The 19,189-nt window shown below is 46.3% G+C and overlaps 1 protein-coding gene across 1 annotated transcript in view; it reads left to right on the top strand.

Moving 5' to 3' along the window:
• The window catches only part of LOC137295778 (importin-9-like), a 125,145-nt gene that overhangs the window by 39,552 nt on the left and 66,404 nt on the right, over positions 1-19,189 (top strand). Inside the window, exons 7-8 of the mRNA XM_067827320.1 lie at positions 18,299-18,399; positions 19,011-19,069. Of these exons, the coding sequence (XP_067683421.1) occupies positions 18,299-18,399; positions 19,011-19,069 (160 nt within the window). The remainder of the gene's footprint in view (positions 1-18,298; positions 18,400-19,010; positions 19,070-19,189) is intronic.

The raw sequence follows: 19,189 nt of genomic DNA, 5'->3' as shown, positions 1-19,189 counted from the left end.
GATGAGTGTGAAAGGGGGGGTTATTATTTCAGGATTACTAAATGTTAATTTATTTTCGAAGAAAGCCGATAACCCATTTTTGTAAGTTTTTATTAATCCCCTCTCCGGAATGAAATCCCCGGCCCAGATACCGTTGTTCCTAATCTTAGAGATACGCCCTGTATCTGCGTCTATTGTGATATAAGGTGAGGTGGGTGTTAAGTTGAGCAGCCATTTAGGCTCTTTAAAATCTAATAACGACACCCGTCTGTACACGTTGTCTTCGAATTGTAGGATGTATAATTCACCTTCCTCACCAGGCTGATCGAATCCCTCCGTGTCTCCTAGGTCGTTAAGCGTAGTGTTGGGATGATGACTGGTCATTATTATATTATTATGATATAATTTCCAACTGGTTTTCTGATAATAATTCAGGGGTTAACTTCATACCCATGAAGTGTATGTTGTCAGGCAGGAAGATATTGATTAGTGATATCTTATTTTCCACGATCACGTTGACCCCCTGCAGACTGGTCTTGGAGTCGACACCCACCCGCACGTAAACGTTGCAAACTTGAAACTGGTGTCGTTTCACCCACCCGAGTTTGATCCCCTTCACGATCTCGACGTCATTCCCCGATGGTTCCCCTAGGTAGACTTTGATGAACAATGTTGAGTTTGCCGGTAGATCCTCTAGTATCTTGACCACGCCTTCGAATTCAGACACCAACTGCAATTTCACGTTTTGCATGGCTGGTTTACTCGATAGCATGTGGGCTGCTATAGTGTTGACTGGGCTGACGACTATACTACGTCTCTGAGTTGGGACGTAAGCCACGAGCAGGGTTCCATTGTTCACGACTTTGTTTAGGTGGTTGTCTTTGTTATCCGTGAACACGTAGGGAGAGACGAGTCTAATATTGAGAAACCAGTTGTTATCGGGTAACAACACCCACTTGTCATCTTCGGTGAAGACGAGCATATATGGTTTGTTTTTGACGACGGTAGTGCTCTCAACATCGTCTAAGTCGAACAGTTTACCACCGAACGATGGGTATATTACCCAATTATTATCACCGGTGTTGACAAGGGTGTACTTAGTGTTGACTATTGCTCTTGTGGTATCTATCATATCACTTAGGGCTCCACCGGAGGGGATTTCAACGCGTTTGTAAATGTTGTTTTTCAGTTGCAAGGCATACGATTTACCATCTACTCCGGGAGCGTCGAAACCGCGCGTGTCTCCAAGGTCGGAGATCCCGATATTAACGCATTTTTTCACTCCGGGCCCTTGTGCGCTGGTCATGTTACGTGAAGCGTTAAGCTGAGGTATCCTATATTTACAGGATTATGATTTATATCTAACACCGATATTGTCAGCTCAGGTATGTTGCCCTGGGTTAATCTCTTATACTGCCGTGGTGAAAACGACTCGGTTCTACCGTCGTTGAATTTCTCAGTTTTCACCGGCACTGCTCTCAGTATAGTGGAAGGGTGACCTCCTTGAATGTTGTACGTTGTGCTCACCTGACTGAGATGAATGTATAGCTCTCGGTACGGTACTAGGTCGGGTAACTTAGTGCCTGTGACGGTTGTTGTTGGTTTTATCTCGTCAGGAGACATACCGAGCATCCTTGCTAATGGTCGGCCGAGCCTCAAAGGGTTTATTCCATTGTTGATTAACACCACTGTGCCGTTCGAGTCGTTCATCTTGAGTTCGGCTCCCAGGGGTTTGAAGACCTCGTCGTTTAGAGAGCACACGCTGTAGTAGCCGTCAGTTATCTGACTGCGAGTTCCACTGACGAACAGCTTATTGTTGCTGATATTAATGTTAGTCCATTGCGGTAGGTAGGTGATATCGCAGAGTGCGACTTCGAGTTTACCTGACGTGTTATCGATCGCGTGCGTCAGCTGAACGGCCTCACCGCTCGTTATTCCTGGAAGTGTTATGTACATATTATAATATATGAATTATATATTATAATATGGATTTAGCACACTTGAAAATCGTGGTGAATGCAGATGGTACGGGGTTTAAAACAACCTTTATTGATATCTTTGAAAAGTATGTCGTGTCCGTTAATAACGCGCAGGCGGTGGTAAACTGGAATCAAAACCCAATGCAGTTTTGGCAGAACCAACTCAACTTTGCTGTGTGGTGTGCGACGACGGGGTCGGGTGTGAAACCAGACTACGGTATAGACGAACTGAGTAAGGCGGTTATTTTGTTTCATATTTATTATCAAACGAGACGAATATTGAAGGAAATAAGTGCTCCTCTTCCCCAAGATAAAGCGTGGAGTATGACGAATAACCCCTATGATAGACGCGCTTATGAACGTGTTTGTGGGGAGTTTGAGATTCCAACGAATAAAGACTTTCGCCTTCCTGGTGTGAACCATGGTCTCGGTATAGTTCTCGTGTACTTCTACAGGTCCGGAAAATATTATGCCGGTTCTAAAGATGGTTCATACAACCCACACCGTCATACATTTACAGGCCCCACAACGAATGAACAGATCCATGTCAGCTGTATAAAGCAAACCAGTCCTGATGCAGCCACAGCCTGGACTAAAATGATCTCAAAAACATCGAAAGGATTCACTCGTGCTGGTACAATACGCTTGAACGACTCGATTCGAACGTACGTGTGGGCGCTGTTGGGTGCGCAGTCGATGACGCGTTCTAACATCCTCGGTAAGGGAACTGCTTACGACGCTCAGACACAATTCGTTGCCAACGTTGAGGATGCTATCAATTCTCCAGTTGATCTCCCGAGGGCCATCGACCGTTACCAAAACGTGTTAGAATACGCCAGATCGAAAGTCAATTACGTGTTCGGCGTGGGGTTGTACATGGCCCCGAGTGATATGCAACTGAGAATAAAAAAAGTGGTGGGTTATAACAACGAAATAGTCATAGCCACGAAGGATCAAAAGTTGGGTATCAACTCCGATATTAACACCCCCTATATCCCACACATCCCACCACGTGAAAAGGGTATAGTGGCGCCACCTCCGGAGTCTAAAGTTCATGTGTCCCCCACACACCCCCATATTCATGTGGGGGTACCCCCCTATCAGCAGCATATTGATAGTAAAACGGCCCTGGTGGTTGGTGGGGTAACTTTGGGACTTATTTGGTTAAAGATTTCTTAGCCGCTACGTACACCAGACCCGCCACGGCGACGATGGCTGCCCACAGGTTTTGACTGAGCCACATGGCAGTTTTAGACAGAGCGCTCAACAACCACGAGACGATGCTACCCAGGATGCCGGGAAGGGCTTCGGCGGCTTTACCAGCCAGTTTAGCTAGGCCTTCCCCGAGTTTTTTAACCCAGTCTTTAACACCCCCACCGCCACTTGGAGTTCCCCCACTGGCAGGCCCCACAGGTGTTCCCCCTGTCAGTGACACCACCAGGGTTGATATGATGAAACCCAATGCAGTCAGAATACTGGCGATGGTGATCCCTTGCTCCCGGAACAATATCCGAATCCTGTTGGCTAAAGTTGTATCCTCATTCAGTATTCTATCGATTGTTTCCCGAATACGACTGATCTGGGATCGAAGCTGTTCACGATTCGAGGAAGCGGATTCCAATCGTGTACGTCTCTCGTCTTCTAAATCGCGTAGTCGTTCATTGATACGGCGCTTCATATCATCGTTTTCAGTTTCGTTGAGTTTGGTTTTTTCCCTAGCGATGTGCTCGTCGATTTCGTTCAGTTTCCCCATGTTGTTCACGAGTTCTCCACGCACCCGTTTCACGGCTTCGTCTAAGCCGCGCAGTTCCCTTACCGGAAAGTCAAACCCCGGTAACGGTTTGTCCCAGTAGGTGCTCAACAGTTTTTCTATGCTGTCCGAGGCTTCTGTAGCACGCTGCGGTGTCATTTCATCTCTAGTGGTGAGGTGGGATCTGGTAGCTTGCAGATCTTCAACAACGGCCTTAGGTATTGCACCACCGTAATCATGCATGTTTAGATGTTCACGGATAAATTCAACACCATAGCGTCTGGCTAGAGTTGATAAGGCCAGTGGTTTTTTATTGCGCTTGTTAACGAGGTCAACCTCTGGTTTAGCCTTAAGACGTAGAACACCCTTTGTATCAATAAAAAAATTATCAAGGTATCGGCCCTGTGGATTAACGTAGTTTTTATCACTTCTTAAACTTTCGTAATAATCATCTACCGTTGTTGCCAAGAGTTCTTGGTTCAATGGTGAACTAGTAAATGAGGTCTCCTGCTCATCATCGAATGTCTGGGCACTAGCGCCCGGTATCTCATCCATAGGTATGTCTTCATCCATTAGTATTTAAATATATTTTATTTATATATAACAATGTACGGCAGAAAATTAGATCCTTTCAGAAAATTGAGAGAGCCATTAGGTGCCAGAGCCGTGCGCCAGTCGGTGACCATCACCAACAATCCCAGCAAGATAGACCAGAATCAAACTCTGCTGGTTAGATTTCCAAACCTTGGTGAGAATGACCTCATTGTACCAGGCACTGTTCGACTGGCGTTCAATATCACGTTGACCTCTGACAACGACAAACGCGAGCTAGTGCGGAACGTGGGTCGAGCTATCATCAAGAAAACGACCGTCAAGATAAGCGGTAACGAGGTGCTGAGCATCGACGACAGCGACGTGTTTCACTGCTACAAGGATCTCTGGAAAAGCGAGGGAGAACGAGTCAATGATGTGTACCAGGGCATCAGCAAATCAACCCGGGCGCGCATAGGGTATGTCTTCACGACAGACCAGCAAGACAAGCTATCGGACGGTGAAAAGGCCATCGCTCTAGCATACGGGAATCGATTCTGCGTGCCGCTCGACTTCGAGTTGCTCACGGGACACGCGCCGTTTTACCAGGCCGCGCTGGGTGATAGGCTCGAATACGAGCTCACGTTTAACGACTATAGCAAAGTAGTGCGTACGCCGAACGGTGATGAGGCCAGTTATGCCATAGACAACATCTCTCTGGAGTTCGACATGGTCACTAGCCCTGAGCTGGCCAGGCAGGTTCGAAGCCAGTACTCTGGGAAGATGGCTATCCTGTACGATCGCGTACTGAGGCATAGATCAGTAGTGCGAGATAAGAGCGACACTGTGTGGAATATCAACCTGAACGTGCCGGCGCGATCGATGAAAGGTATCCTGGTCGTCCCCGTGGAGGATTACGATCCATTCCGGACGGACAGCGAGAAGTTTTTCAACCCCGAGATTGAAAAGGTGGAAGTGACCATCGAGGGCGTGCCCAACCAGCTGTTCAGTCATGGTATGAGACCACACCAGCAGTGGGATGAGATAAAAAAGCTACCAGTGGGGGATTATATAACAAAGGACCTGGACCTCGGCTCCGTGCAGATCGGTGAATACCTGACCACCAAGTACGCCCTATGGTTGGACATGCGATCCACGGATGATGATAAACTGCACGGCAGCGGGCGTCGTATAGATAACGGCAGCGAAGGGATAACCATCCAGATTACTAAGAAGGCTCAAACCGCTGGTAAGTTGAAATTATATCTGTACGTTATTATGGACGCGCAACTTAATATAGACAATGGGAGATTCGTGCAAGCCATCTACTAGTGGGGGAGACCCCCACACCCCCCAGGGGTACCCCCCACTACCCACTGACCCACACTGCGCCATAGTGTGCGGGCAGACTGGCTGTGGGAAGACCGTTTTCGTGTTGGATATGTTGGAGGGTTACTACAAGGATGTGTTCGATAACATCGTTATCATGTGCCCTACTCTGAGTATGAATAAATCGTACGCGCGACCTTGGGTGATGACGGACCCGGACGTACACAAAATCGACCCTGGAACACGCCTGCAGGACTGGTTGAAAGCTCTTCACGAGAAATTTAAAGGGGAACCGACGCTGTTCATACTGGACGACTGCAGCGCTAATCGCGAGATAACAAAAAAGAGAGACATGCTATCGTACCTGGCCTTCTCCGGCCGGCATGCAAATCACAGCGTCTGGGTGCTAACGCAGAAGTTCAACTCGGTGTTGAAAGACCTCAGGGAGCAGACGCGATGGGTGGCCTTATTTCACTGCAAGGACAGGGATTCGTTCGAGGAGTGTTTGAGAGAGAACGATGTGATGAGTAAATTAGAACGGGAACGGGTGAAGAAACAGCTCGCTGAAACTAAACACGCTAAGCTCGTGCTAAAGACCGACCAACCAGTAGCATATATAGTATGCTAAGCTAAAGCTAAGCAAAGCTAAGCAAAGCTAAGCAAATGCTAAGCATAGCTATGATATTCGAAGTGTTTGTCGTGTGCAACTTAACCTTCATTTCTCTGTGTTTTGCCTGTATCGGGTATTATATAGTTAAAACTAAATCTTACTTGTTATATTATAAGATGGAGTGTGAGGAATTGCTCGAACAGTTGGGGGGTACCCCCAGTGGGGTTGTGGGGGATTCCCCCAAGCGAGAGAAACTGGTGGCATTGGCTGTTGGCGGCAAAGCCAAACATTACTTTGGAGACTACACTCCAGATAAAATTAACAAAATGTCAGCCGAAGAAATCGATAAGCTGTACGCTAGATACGAGTCCCGGCTCGGAGCAGAAATGACAAAGACAATAGGATCGGCTATGACCCAGATATACACCGGTATTGTATCACACTTCCTTCCCATTCCACCAGAGCGCCGACTTTACCTGTGGGAGGACCTCGAGAAAGACCCTTTTATCGAACACGCCGTGAGCTCTATCAGCTGCGGGCTGTACCACAAATATGGTATGTTGTTGGCTCCAGTGACGGCGGCGATTATCACGGCAAAACATTGTCAATTTGAGAGAAAGAATAATAATAATAGTATAGATGGATGCTGCACAGGAAACCCCAGTGGAGGAGACCCCAGTGGTGGTACCCCCCACACCCCAAACAGTGAGTCCCGAGGTGACGGTGGAGACCACTTCAACAGTAACCAGACAGAAGAATCCTAAGAGAGTAGCTGCCGGTAAAAAACGGTGGTGTAACCAACATAAAGTGGCCAACCCAACCCGACTGTTGTTGGCTGTAGGTGTAACTGCTGCCTTGGCTATCTCGTGGTTATACGCCTCCCACAGTGAGCCACCACCCACCCCCAACAGTGGGGGTGTGGGGGTATCCCCCACGGTAGATCCGCATATCATGTTATAATTTTAATATTTTATATCATATACATAATGTCTGAGGGGAAAACGTTCGTCAACGACGCATACCACGCCACAGTGGTCGCCAGTCTAGCCGTAGGGTACGCTCGGTTGACTAAAATGGTGCTTAAACAACCAACTATCAAGCTAGATTTCAACCTGCAGGATATGGGTATGCTCATAATGAACCTTGGTATGGCGATGGCCACAAAAGACATCCTAGTAAAACAAGGAATAATACCTGATAATATAATGAAATAAATATAGGGATGGCCACGATAGCTATGATGGTCGGTGGGGCGTTAGTGAATGCCCTGGCATTTTCCGGGAGTAATTACCTCTTCTCGAAACTACGAGATGATCACGCGGCTGAAATACAGGAAGAAAGGAAGCGACACGATCTCGCTACTGAGAAATTACAAAGAGCACAGGCCGAGTACGCTAAAAAACGCCTCCAGAGGATCGATTTTATTAACGAACAACTCACGCGTGAAAACCATGCCGTTCAAACATTCAACGATGTTGATGAAGCAATGAAAGAATACTATCTACTAACTGGTAAACAATTGGAACCGCTCAATAAACCCACACTCGCTCAGTACTACACACCATCCAAGGGACAAATGAATCGTGAACTGGGCTTCATAGTGTTGGGTATAGCAGCTACTGCGTTGGTTGCGAAGCAATTAAACTAAAACACCTATATAAGTAAACATGAGACCCGCTCCATACCGATGCGAATACATACTTATGGGGAAGACCGAGGCCTGTGGTAGGAAATGCAGGAATCGGGGGTTCTGTTGTTTCCATATGGGAAGTCCTAACTACACGTGTTCTGTGTGTGGTATCGGGGTTAAAGGACATTACTGTCTATGTAAAGCTCACGGAGCGAACGTAGTCAGACATCAACTCATCTACGAGAATAAAAAAGGCTACATAAAAGAACGTAGGCGACTGCTCAAGATAGCCACTTAAGAGTTACCTCCCCTTACTGTGAACCAATTAGACATTAGTTCTCTTAGGTGTAAACACGATGTCTACTGTAAGCGAGCTCAAGCGGGTCGCAAAACAGAGAGGTGTGATCGGGTATTCTAGAATGCGGAAGTCAGCATTGTTGAGATTACTAGGTTTAGAAGCCCCTCCTACGGTAAAACAATTAAAAGCTCAAGCAAAACAGCTTGGACACACGGGTTATTCAAACCTGGGGAGAGCCGGGTTAACCGCATTGTTATCACATGCCCCCGTAGCAAAACCTCCCACTGTAAAACAACTGAAAGCCGAGGCACACGATTTGGGTTTAGGCGGGTATTCCCGTATGAGAAAACCACAGCTTGTAGAATTATTACGACAGAATAGAGCTATTGACCTACAGTTCGTGAGCACTGAGCGCGCTGTAGGCAACTATTTGAGAGGTTGGCGCATGGACGTTGATAGAAACATAGACATTACAGATATCAAGCCTCTGTTAGTTGATAAGGTCAACCAGGAACTAAATAACCTAGGAAGTATCAAGTTTCAGATCACAGTGAAAATGTCGCTCGATAAGGAGGGCTCCACAGGGGTCACTGAGTATGTTCAGCCTTACTTCCGAGGTCAACAAGAGGTTGTCACACATGCAGAGACCATTGACGCATCAATCGATAATAGTTTTCAGCAGATACGAGAATACCTAGAACGCTACACACACTTGGGGTCCGGGTGGGCTGTAGATAAAATCGATAATGTCTATCTAGACATAGCTAACTACGTGCCGTTCAGAGGCGGGTCATACCTAGCCTTGCCCCCCTACTATAAGAACAAACAAGCCATAGTAAACGTTAAGAATAGAGGAAACGATTGCCTGAGGTTAGCTATCAGGTCAGCTTTATTTCCAGCTGACACTAATCCGAACAGGGCTTCTAATTATCCACAGGACGATGGGCTCAACTGGGATGGTATAGATGAACCCACCCCCATATCTCAGATCACTAAAGTAGAAAAACAGAATAATCTGGCTATAAATGTCTTTGGGCACGAAGGTAACACAACAATAGTACACAGGGTCAGCCCGGTGAAGGATCGCCAAGTTATCAATATATTCATGATCCAGAAAGGTGACAAGTATCACTACACATGGATAAAACACTTTAGCAGGCTGTTGTATGACCAATCAGCATACAAAGGAAAGACCCACTTCTGTGAACGATGTCTACACGGTTTCAGTCGAGCTGATTTATTAGAATCCCACCGGGATGATTGCCAAGGTGTGGGGCAGACGGCCATACGAGTCGAAATGCCTAAGGAAGGTGAAAATATCCTAAAATTCAGTAACCACAAGAACCAAATGTCTGTACCTTATATTATATACGCCGACTTCGAAGCCTTAGTTGTGGGTGGGGATTCCCCTAGTGGGGGTAGCTTTACCCACAAGATACAAGAGCATAAAGCCTGTTCGTTTGGATACATTGTCGTCCGTTGTGACGGGGAAACGAAAGCTCCGGTAGTGTATAGGGGCCCTGACGCGGCTGAAAGGTTTCTAACGTGTTTACAGGAGGAAGAAAAAATTATTAGGAATGCATTGTATAAAATCGCTCCCATGCGTATGACCCGAGCCGACAGGCTAGCTCACGCTAGTAGCACTAACTGTCACGTGTGTGACTCACCACTTAACGGTGATTCGGTGAGAGATCACTGCCACATAACTGGTAAGTATAGAGGCGCCGCTCACAACGCGTGCAACCTCAAGCTTAAAATCAACCCTAAGACAATAAACATCCCCGTTGTCTTTCACAACTTGAGAGGGTACGACTCACACTTGAACATGCAGGCCATCGCGAAAATCGATGGTAATATAACGTGCATCCCCAACAACATGGAGAGATACATCTCCTTCAGCTTAAACGGACTTAGGTTCATTGACTCGTTTCAGTTCCTCCTGTCGTCACTCGACAGTCTGGTCAAGGCCAACAATACCTTCCCTATCACCGATCGATACACAGACGCCGAGACTAGACCCCTGCTTATGAGGAAGGGTGTGTACCCCTATGAGTACATGGATAGTTGGGTCAAGTTCACCGAGACCAGACTACCCCCTATTGACTGCTTTTATAGCAAGCTGAATGAGGCGTCCGTCTCACGAGATGATTACTCGCACGCGACTAACGTATGGAATAAACTGGGTTGTAAGAACCTGGGTGATTATCACGACCTGTACTTGAGGACAGATGTACTGCTGTTAGCCGACGTGTTTGAAACGTTTCGGCGGACATGTTTAAAGCAGTATAAACTCGACCCCGCATGGTATTACACCAGCCCAGGTCTGTCGTGGGACGCCTTGCTTAAAAAGACCGGAGTTAATTTGGAATTGCTCACAGATTACGACATGCACCTATTCATTGAGAAAGGCTTGCGAGGTGGGATTTCCATGGCATCCAAACGATACGCTAAAGCAAATAATCAATACGTGAAAGGTTACGATCCTAACAAACCAACCAATCACATTCTATACCTCGACGCAAACAATCTGTACGGCTGGGCCATGAGCCAGTATCTACCTACAGGGGGATTCGAATGGGTACCCCACGTTGATGTTATGGAGGTTGCACCAGATTCGAACAAAGGGTATATCCTCGAAGTTGACTTAGAGTATCCCAAGGAATTACACACATCACACAACAGCTACCCCCTGGCCCCCGAACGTATGAGGGTTAACACAGACTGGATGTCTGAGTACCAACATAACTTGTCAGGTGGTCGTGTGACAGACGTTGAAAAACTCGTGCCTAACTTAATGAATAAGACCAAGTACATCGTTCACTATCGCAACCTACAGCTGTACCTGTCGTTGGGTATGAGGCTGACCAAAATACACAGGGTGCTCATGTTCGACCAGAGCCCATGGATGGAGCCCTACATCAGAATGAACACAGACCTACGAAAAAAAGCCACCAGTGATTTTGAGAAAAATCTCTACAAGCTCATGAACAACTCGGTGTTTGGTAAGACTATGGAGAACCTGAGGAAACGCGTGACCGTGAAGCTGGTTAGATCTAGTGAGGAAGACAAGCTCAGGAAATTGATAGCCAGTCCGGCATTCAACCGTAGTAAGATATTCACAGACAACCTGGTTGCCCTACACATGAAGAAAAGCCACATAAAATTCAACCGGCCTGTTTACGTGGGGATGAGCATCCTCGATTTATCCAAACACCTGATGTACGACTTTTACTACAACGAGCTCAAGAAACAGTACGGCGACAGGTGTGAAGTACTGTACACTGACACGGATTCCCTGCTGATGGAGATTCGAACCGAGGACGTGTACGAGGACATGAAAAAACACCTCGATTTATACGACACCAGCGACTACCCTAAGACCCATACCCTACACAGTACGGTAAATAAAAAGGTCCTAGGTAAGATGAAGGACGAGTGTGCTGGCACGCCCATAGCCGAGTACATAGGTTTGAGACCTAAGATGTACTCCATACTGAAAGCCGACAATAGTGAGATCCGGAAGGCTAAGGGGGTTAAGAAGTATGTGGTGAAACAACACATCAAACACGCCAGATTCAAGGAAGCCCTGTTCAAGACCCGTACCTTTAGACATAAAATGAACACACTTAGAAGTGATGGACATAAGATATACGGACTGACTATAAACAAGACGTCCCTGTCGCCTATGGACACGAAACGTTGGATAGCTATTGATGGTATAAACACATACGCGTATGGACATGAAAAAATTTGAGGCTATTTACTACAGCCCGCGTGGGTACTGGAAAGGAGCTAGCGCAGTAGATAAGCTAGCTAAACTAGCGCGAGTACCCCCGGAGGAAGCCAAAGCGTGGCTTGAAAAACAAGCCCTGTGGCAGATCTATTTACCGGCACCACGCTACGTGCCTAGAAGGAGGTTCGGTATTAACATACCTAATAGCATTCACCAGGCAGACCTACTGTTCCTACCCCACGACAAGAGGTACAAGTATGCCTTAACCGTAGTGGACGTAGCCAGTCGTTACAAGGAAGCCGAACCCTTGACCACGAAAGATTCGGCCCAGGTAGCCAGAGGATTCGAACGCATATACAAACGCAGCCCGCTGACGTGGCCAACAGAGCTGCAAGTTGACCCCGGACGGGAGTTCATGGGTGCCGTGTCACAACTGCTAGCCAAACACGATACAAAGGTCAGACGTGGCACGGCCGGAGCCCATCGCAGCCAAGCCATAGTTGAGAGATTTAATAGGACTTTGGCTGAGCGCTTGTTCGGCTATCAGTATGCTAGGGAGATGGCCACCCCTGGAAAACGATCGACTGAATGGGTCACGAGGTTACCCAAGGTGGTGTCGGCAATCAACCATGAAATCACCCGTCTCACCGGTAAGAAACCGGCAGACGCTATCAAACTAAAATCAATAGTTGCAGAGTCGGCCGCTCCATTGCGTGGGAAGGAGAAACAGATACCAGATAGGGCCCTAGTGAGGTATCTATACCAGCCGGGGGAACACGAGGGCGATAGCCGTAAGCGAGCCACCGATCCTATATGGTCAGTCAAAACTTACAACATAGATAAAGTGGATATGAAAGCCGACGAACCTGACTTGTACTACTTGAGGGGTGGGCCGGGTAGGGGTTTTGTAAGAGAAGAATTATTGATCGTACCGTACGGCACAGTATTACCTCCTACCAAGGCACAGTAATTTTGTAGTAGGGGTAATAGTAGCAAGAGCTAAGGGGCCCACCAACGCCTTATTTAGTAAATAAGGCGTTGTAGAGGTATTTCTTGAAAGTGTTTTAGAACCCCTATTCCCTATACTACTTGACATCATACAATTAGTTGCCAGGTGTGCTATTTTGGGTAACCAATGAGAGGTTCATCAGGTTTTCACCAGTGTGAAAGACGTGAAACAATGTGTTACTTTTTCACAAATTAGACTGTTTTAAGAAACACGACACAGAACAGGATTATTTACCAGCTTGGAATATCGTTCTTTTATGTGGATATTGATGGATACATTCCTGACATTGTTGCTATAATATTAGTCTGTTTTACATTCAGTATTTGAATTTTGTTTTAATTTATTTGTTGTCGCATTCAGCAGAATCTATATGACAGAAAACACACACTAGATCGCATATGTGTGTGGAATAGGATCCACATTAACAGTCTATATAATGTTTAAATTTTACAGTCATGTTAGAAATTTACCATAAGTATATTAATTTTCAAAAAATATGACAATAAACTAATTAGGGTTATGAGACAAAATATAGAGACGTACATTGGCTTTGTTATTTTTCCATCCTAATATATTTTTACCATTTCTACCACTGGCAGATGATTAACCTTCAAAGTCTTTCATTTGTTTGGATAATACATTTGTAATGAAGTAAAAATTACTTCACTTCAGTTGATCTGTCTATAATTAAACTATCAATTGCGGATACGTGCTGCGCAGCAGAGGTCACGAACCAGTCACAAATTCTTGGATATCATCCGGGTACTCATGGGAGAAAAACAATAAAAAATGTTTACACCAGTCCACGGAAATTGCTCCGCATCAGTGTCCCTTTAAAACTATTTACAGAAAGAGAGCCTAACATAGAAAATTTTTAAACTTATCCTTTCTCACATTATGCATCTCTCTTCCTCTCTTCGACCCAGTGTGGAAACGTGCTCCCAGCTGAAGTTGAATCAAATCTTCTTGGCCTCATCCAACCTCTGCCCCTGCAATAGACGCCTGTCAATCATCCTGTACGCGCAGCCGATCACGTGACATCCTCTGCATGTCATTCTCTTTCTTCTCACACCACAAGCTGGACGTGTTTTGCGAGAGAATTGATAGCTTGATTTAGTGATTGACGATGGGTGTTTCTAAAGAGAAGAATACTTCTAAAATGCAAGCGTTGTGCTGAATATAACTGCAACTTTGCTTCGGCAGATCTGCACAATTCTTGTGTCGACTGTATTGGCTTGTGTGAGAGGTCATCTACATGTAGTTTGTGTATGGGATTAGATGATGATGAATTTGATTAGTACCGGCGGGTGAATACGAATAGGACGTCAGATAGAGGTAGACGCAAGGCAGAAGATGGTTCTTCAGCAACTAAGAAGGCAAAAAAAAAAAAGACCGCCCTAAGTTGGTGGCACGGCATTCTGCATCTAGGTCGGCAGATGAAGACTTTTACAGGAGGCATCGGATTCTTATCTTATGTCAGGCAGTTATTTCATCCGTCAACTTCGGAGAGTTTAAGGGACGCTAGTGAAGTTTCGTCACCACCATGTATGGTAGTGCTTTACCACCAGTCCTTTCCCGCCAGATGTAGGTCATTATGATTCCGGATCACTCTTCGATTCAGCAGATGGATCGGCATTCTTTTACTGCTTCAAATGTGCTTCGATCGTCTACACAAGATCATGACAGTGTTTGAGTGAGTCAGACAAAATGAATCATTTGAGAGCGTTTTCCCATCCTGTGAGTGGTAGTGATTCGATTCACGGGGAAGCGTTTCAACAACATGATGTGGGGTTTGCTCAACCTTCCTGGAATCGATGCGGCAATTCACAATGCAACAGCGTTCACCTTACCTCTGGTGGGCGAATCGACAACCTGTTCTGGGATGTCGTTTGTTCACCAACATGGTTCAGCGCTTCCTTGCATTGATCGTACTGCAGTGATACCCCAACCAATTTGTTCCAGTGCATCGGCGTGTTTCGATTCACCGATGGCAAGTACTTTGCTTTACGCTTGTGCCGAGTGGAATCACCGCTTCGACTCCTCAGAGTGGTTTCGGTTCCGTGCCGATTCACAGGGTAGTGAGTCAACATGCTGGGTTGAGTGGAAACAGTTTTGGGGGTGTGGTTTTTATGTCAGTTCCACATGTGCTTACTTCAGCGGTGAGGGAGCCTTTACTTACCTGTTCGACGGGGTATTCAGGTGTTACAGGAGCAACGTATGGTGTACCGAATTCGACTGCTGCTCCTAGCTTACCAGTTTCATGGGTTCCGGGATCGGAAGTAGTTACGTCACAGCCCATGGACTTTGATGATTTGTATCACGAGTTGCTGCAGCGCTTCGGCGTCCGGCTCTGGTGGCGTCCATCTTGTTGCCTGTAACCACGTCACAGACTACAGCGTCTCATCAGTTGGCTAGACTTCAGAGATTGGCTAAACCGTCTCCGTCATCAGATGGTTCTTTGAGTTCTGATGGAAGTTTGATGCGGTTGATACGTCCTCACTGCTTGAGTGGATCACTGACAAACTACAATTGCAGCGTAGTACGTCTTTGGATGATACATTGTCTACTTTTATCATGAAGTCTGACGTTACGGTCAGTGTAATAGACCATCACAACTTATGTGTGAATTGCATAGACATTTTGAAAGGTCTAACAGATGTACGTATTGCAAAGGGTTAGTCGACGAGGAGTTTTCTCTGTATTGGCAGGTAGCTAATAGACGGTCGTCTGATAAAGATCGTCAGCAAGCAGAAGATGGGCAATCTGCTCGTAAAAAGCTGAGGAAAGAACGACTCAAATTAGTTGCTAGATCAGGGTTAGGGTTAGGGTTAGGGTTAGGGTTAACCCTAACCCTGGCTAGATGGTCACCTTGGAATCAGCAGATGAAACTTGGAGGCCTTGGACTCATATCTGAGTGAGAATTTGAGACGATTGGTTTGTGCTAGTAATTCAGAGGCCTCGTGAGACGTGGACAAATTGTCATCGCCAACACCACATATTGTGGTTTTATCACAACCACAACCTTCATTGCGTCTGGCATCTGTTGTCAGTATTCATCGCCCAACCAATCCATTGACTCACAAACACTCTAGTGATTCGGTCTACCACTCAAGGCCACAATGTGGTTGCAGCTCAGCTGATTGAGTCCAATTCAGCGATTCACTTAAGTGGTAGGGGTGGAATCGATTTGGCATTTTCCCATCCACTTCACACGAACGCCTCGATTCACTCGTGAAGCAGTTCTCAACAACAGCATCGTTTGGATGCGACGCTCACTCAACCACTTATGGTCGATTCAGCGATTCACTCTAAAGCGGCACTTCCACTACAACAGGGCAGTCTCGGTTCACTGCTTCCTCAACCATATCACTCTAGTGTGGTGCTATATCCTGAAGCAGTATGGGTTTGATGCGGCGCTTTCGAATTGTGTCTGTTGTGTTGCTCAAGACTATTATCAAACCGGGAGATTTTATGGTCAGTTTGGATTTGTCGGACACTTGCTTGCACATTCCGATTTGCCCAACACATCGGAAGTTTCTGTGATTTGTGTTGTGCTCCCGCTTGGAATTTCTTGGGCCCGATGGCTGCTCACACAGGTCATGAGGCTGGTCACCAAATTTCTGCATCGCAGTGGGAGATTGTGTTCATTACATAGATGATTGCATCCAGGCTCGGAACAACGCTGGCATTCTGCTACTTCACATGGAGTTTGAGATGCAGCTTCTTCGCCAGTTAGGCTGGTTGGTGAATCTAAAGAAGTCGGAACTGATCCCTACACGCCGTCTGCATTTCATCGGGGCAGTATTTGACACTCAGGTCAGCTAATTTTTTGTGCCAGTGGAAAGGTTCGACAAGACGTTACGTCTGATTGCCCTTGCCTTGTCTCAGCCGAGGACGCTCCAGCAATGGCAGGAGCTTTTGGGGTTACTGTCGTCTGCTCAGGCTCTCACTTTCAGGAGTCAACTTCAGCTTCAACCCTTGCAAATGTTTCTTGCTCCTTATATCAGGAAGGGCGACCTGTCCGCATTGGTCATGTTACCCAGGGAAGCTTCATTCTCATCTACTATGGTGGATGCGAGAATCAAACGTTTGTGGAAGAGTTTATTTAGAGCCATTCGTGCCGTTTCACCACCTGTATGGTGATGCGTCACTACATGGGTGGGGAGCTCACCTCGATCAGCAAGTGGCAGGGCAGTGGTCTCCCGCAGATCGCGTGTGCCACATCAGTGTCTTGGAACTTATCGCAGTAATTTTGGAACTGTTCACTGCCAGCCATTATGTCTGTGGGGGTTAGTTTCGAAACAGGGACGTGTTAGATCACTGGGGTCTCCTAATAAGTCGTGGGGCGGCGGCGGCATTTTTTTGCCTAACTGTGTTCTTTTGCTTAGCAGAAGGTTGCAGCTGAACCCACATTTACTCAGGAGCGCCCACTCCCCAGAGTTTTTGTGCTGTGTAAGCCAAGGGGTTTCTGAAGCAACCCATCAGTACAGAGTAGAATATCGGGAGTTGGTGCTACTCTCGGCCTCCTTGTGGAATGCATCCTTGCCTGTGTGTCAGAGGGTTGGCCCTCCAGCCAACTGTGGGATAATGCATAACGTGACACAGGATAAGTTTAAAAATTTTGAAATTTTAACTATAAATTGTGTATTTATATACTTATCCTATCTCACGCGATGGATGCCCACCCTTCCTTCACCCCATCACAGGTTACTTGGAGCTCCAAGAGGAGTATGACAAGTAGAGGACGTCATGTGATCAGCTGCGCATACAGGATGATTGACAGGTGTCTATTGCAGGGGCAGAGGTCAGGCGGTCAGAGGCCAAGAAGATTTGATTCAACTTCAGCTGAGAGCACGTTTCCACACTGGGTCGAAGAGAGGAAGAGAGATGCATAACGTGAGATAGGATAAGTAACAGTCTACTAATAGACATGAAGAAACTAGTGGGTTTTCAGAGAATTCAAATGATTCCAATGACTCATCATTCTTAATGGGAGTGGGCAGATTGTTCCAAAGACTGGTGGAGCCCATCATGTTAGAATGATCTTTTCCCACAGTATGAGAGTCAAACTTTAGGAATGACAAGTAGCTCGTGATTCGGGGATAATGGTCGAGTTGGGATGTACTTACGGGTAGGGATGTACATACATGTAGGGATATACTTATGTGTAGGGATGTACTTAAGTGTAGGGATATACTTACACAGAGGACTGTAGAGGTATTCAGGTGTTCGTCCATGTAGACTTTTGAAAGTGATACATAGAATTTTGAAGTCAGTCCAGAATTTGACAGGCAACCAGTGGAGGGACATCGGTGAAAGTGTGATACGATCTTTCTTGGACTAGAGGCAGACAATGCCAGTTGCTTAGTTCTGTAGTGTCTGAAGTTGAGTTGAACTGATTAGTAAAGATTGAGTTCATTAGTAAAGAGCTTTCTCATGTTTTGTTACAGAGCATCACGACATTAGTGAAGAGTTTCCCGAAGACAATGTTGCAATGGATTCAGGAGGTGCTGCCCACAGTGTGGGACATCTTCACTCTAAGTGCCGATTTGTATCCTGTCTGTACTGAACTCATAAGAATGTACACAGTTAAGGAATGAAGGGGTAGTAATTGACACTGAGCAGCAGATGAAGACACTGCCTCACTGTAGTGGTAGTTATTGACACTGAGCAGCAGATGAAGACACTACCTCATGGTAGGGGTAGTCATTGACATTCAGCAGCTGATGAGACCTGTGAAGGTCACGGGGTAGAATAAGCCTTCAGCAACTCAAGCTTGCCATAAAAGGTGACTATGCTTGTCGTAAGAGGCGACGGGATTGGGTGGTCAGGATCGCTGACTTGGTTGACACATGTCATTGGTTCCCAGTTGCACAGATCGATGCTCATGTTGCTGATCACTGGATTGTCTGGTTCAGACTCGATTATTTACAAACCGCTGCCATATAACTAGAAAATTACTGAGTGTGGCATGAAACTAAAATCACTCACTCACCCAGCAGCTGATGAAGACACTGCCTCACTGTACTGTAGTGGTGTAGTGTTAGCATATAATGTAAGGGTGTAGTGCCAGCACATACTGTAGTTGTGTAATGCTAGCACATACTGTAGTGGTGTAGTGCTAGCATGTACTGTTTGGGTGTAGTCCTTGACTTTGATCAGCTATGTGAGAACAGTTGTCAACAATCAGGAAGAGGCAGAGGATCCTGTAGATTCGGATGGTGAGATCTTTTGTGGCCTGTTGCAGTCTCCAAATGGTTCCAGGGTGCTTGCACTTGGAATACTCTACAGCATTACACAGCATGTCCTTATAATGTGACCCTTGAAACCTTCTGTAATGT

Source organism: Haliotis asinina, chromosome 9 (genome assembly GCF_037392515.1).
Source record: "Haliotis asinina isolate JCU_RB_2024 chromosome 9, JCU_Hal_asi_v2, whole genome shotgun sequence".
Taxonomy (NCBI): Eukaryota; Metazoa; Mollusca; class Gastropoda; order Lepetellida; family Haliotidae; genus Haliotis; species Haliotis asinina.
This window is presented reverse-complemented; position numbering and strand designations above follow the sequence as displayed.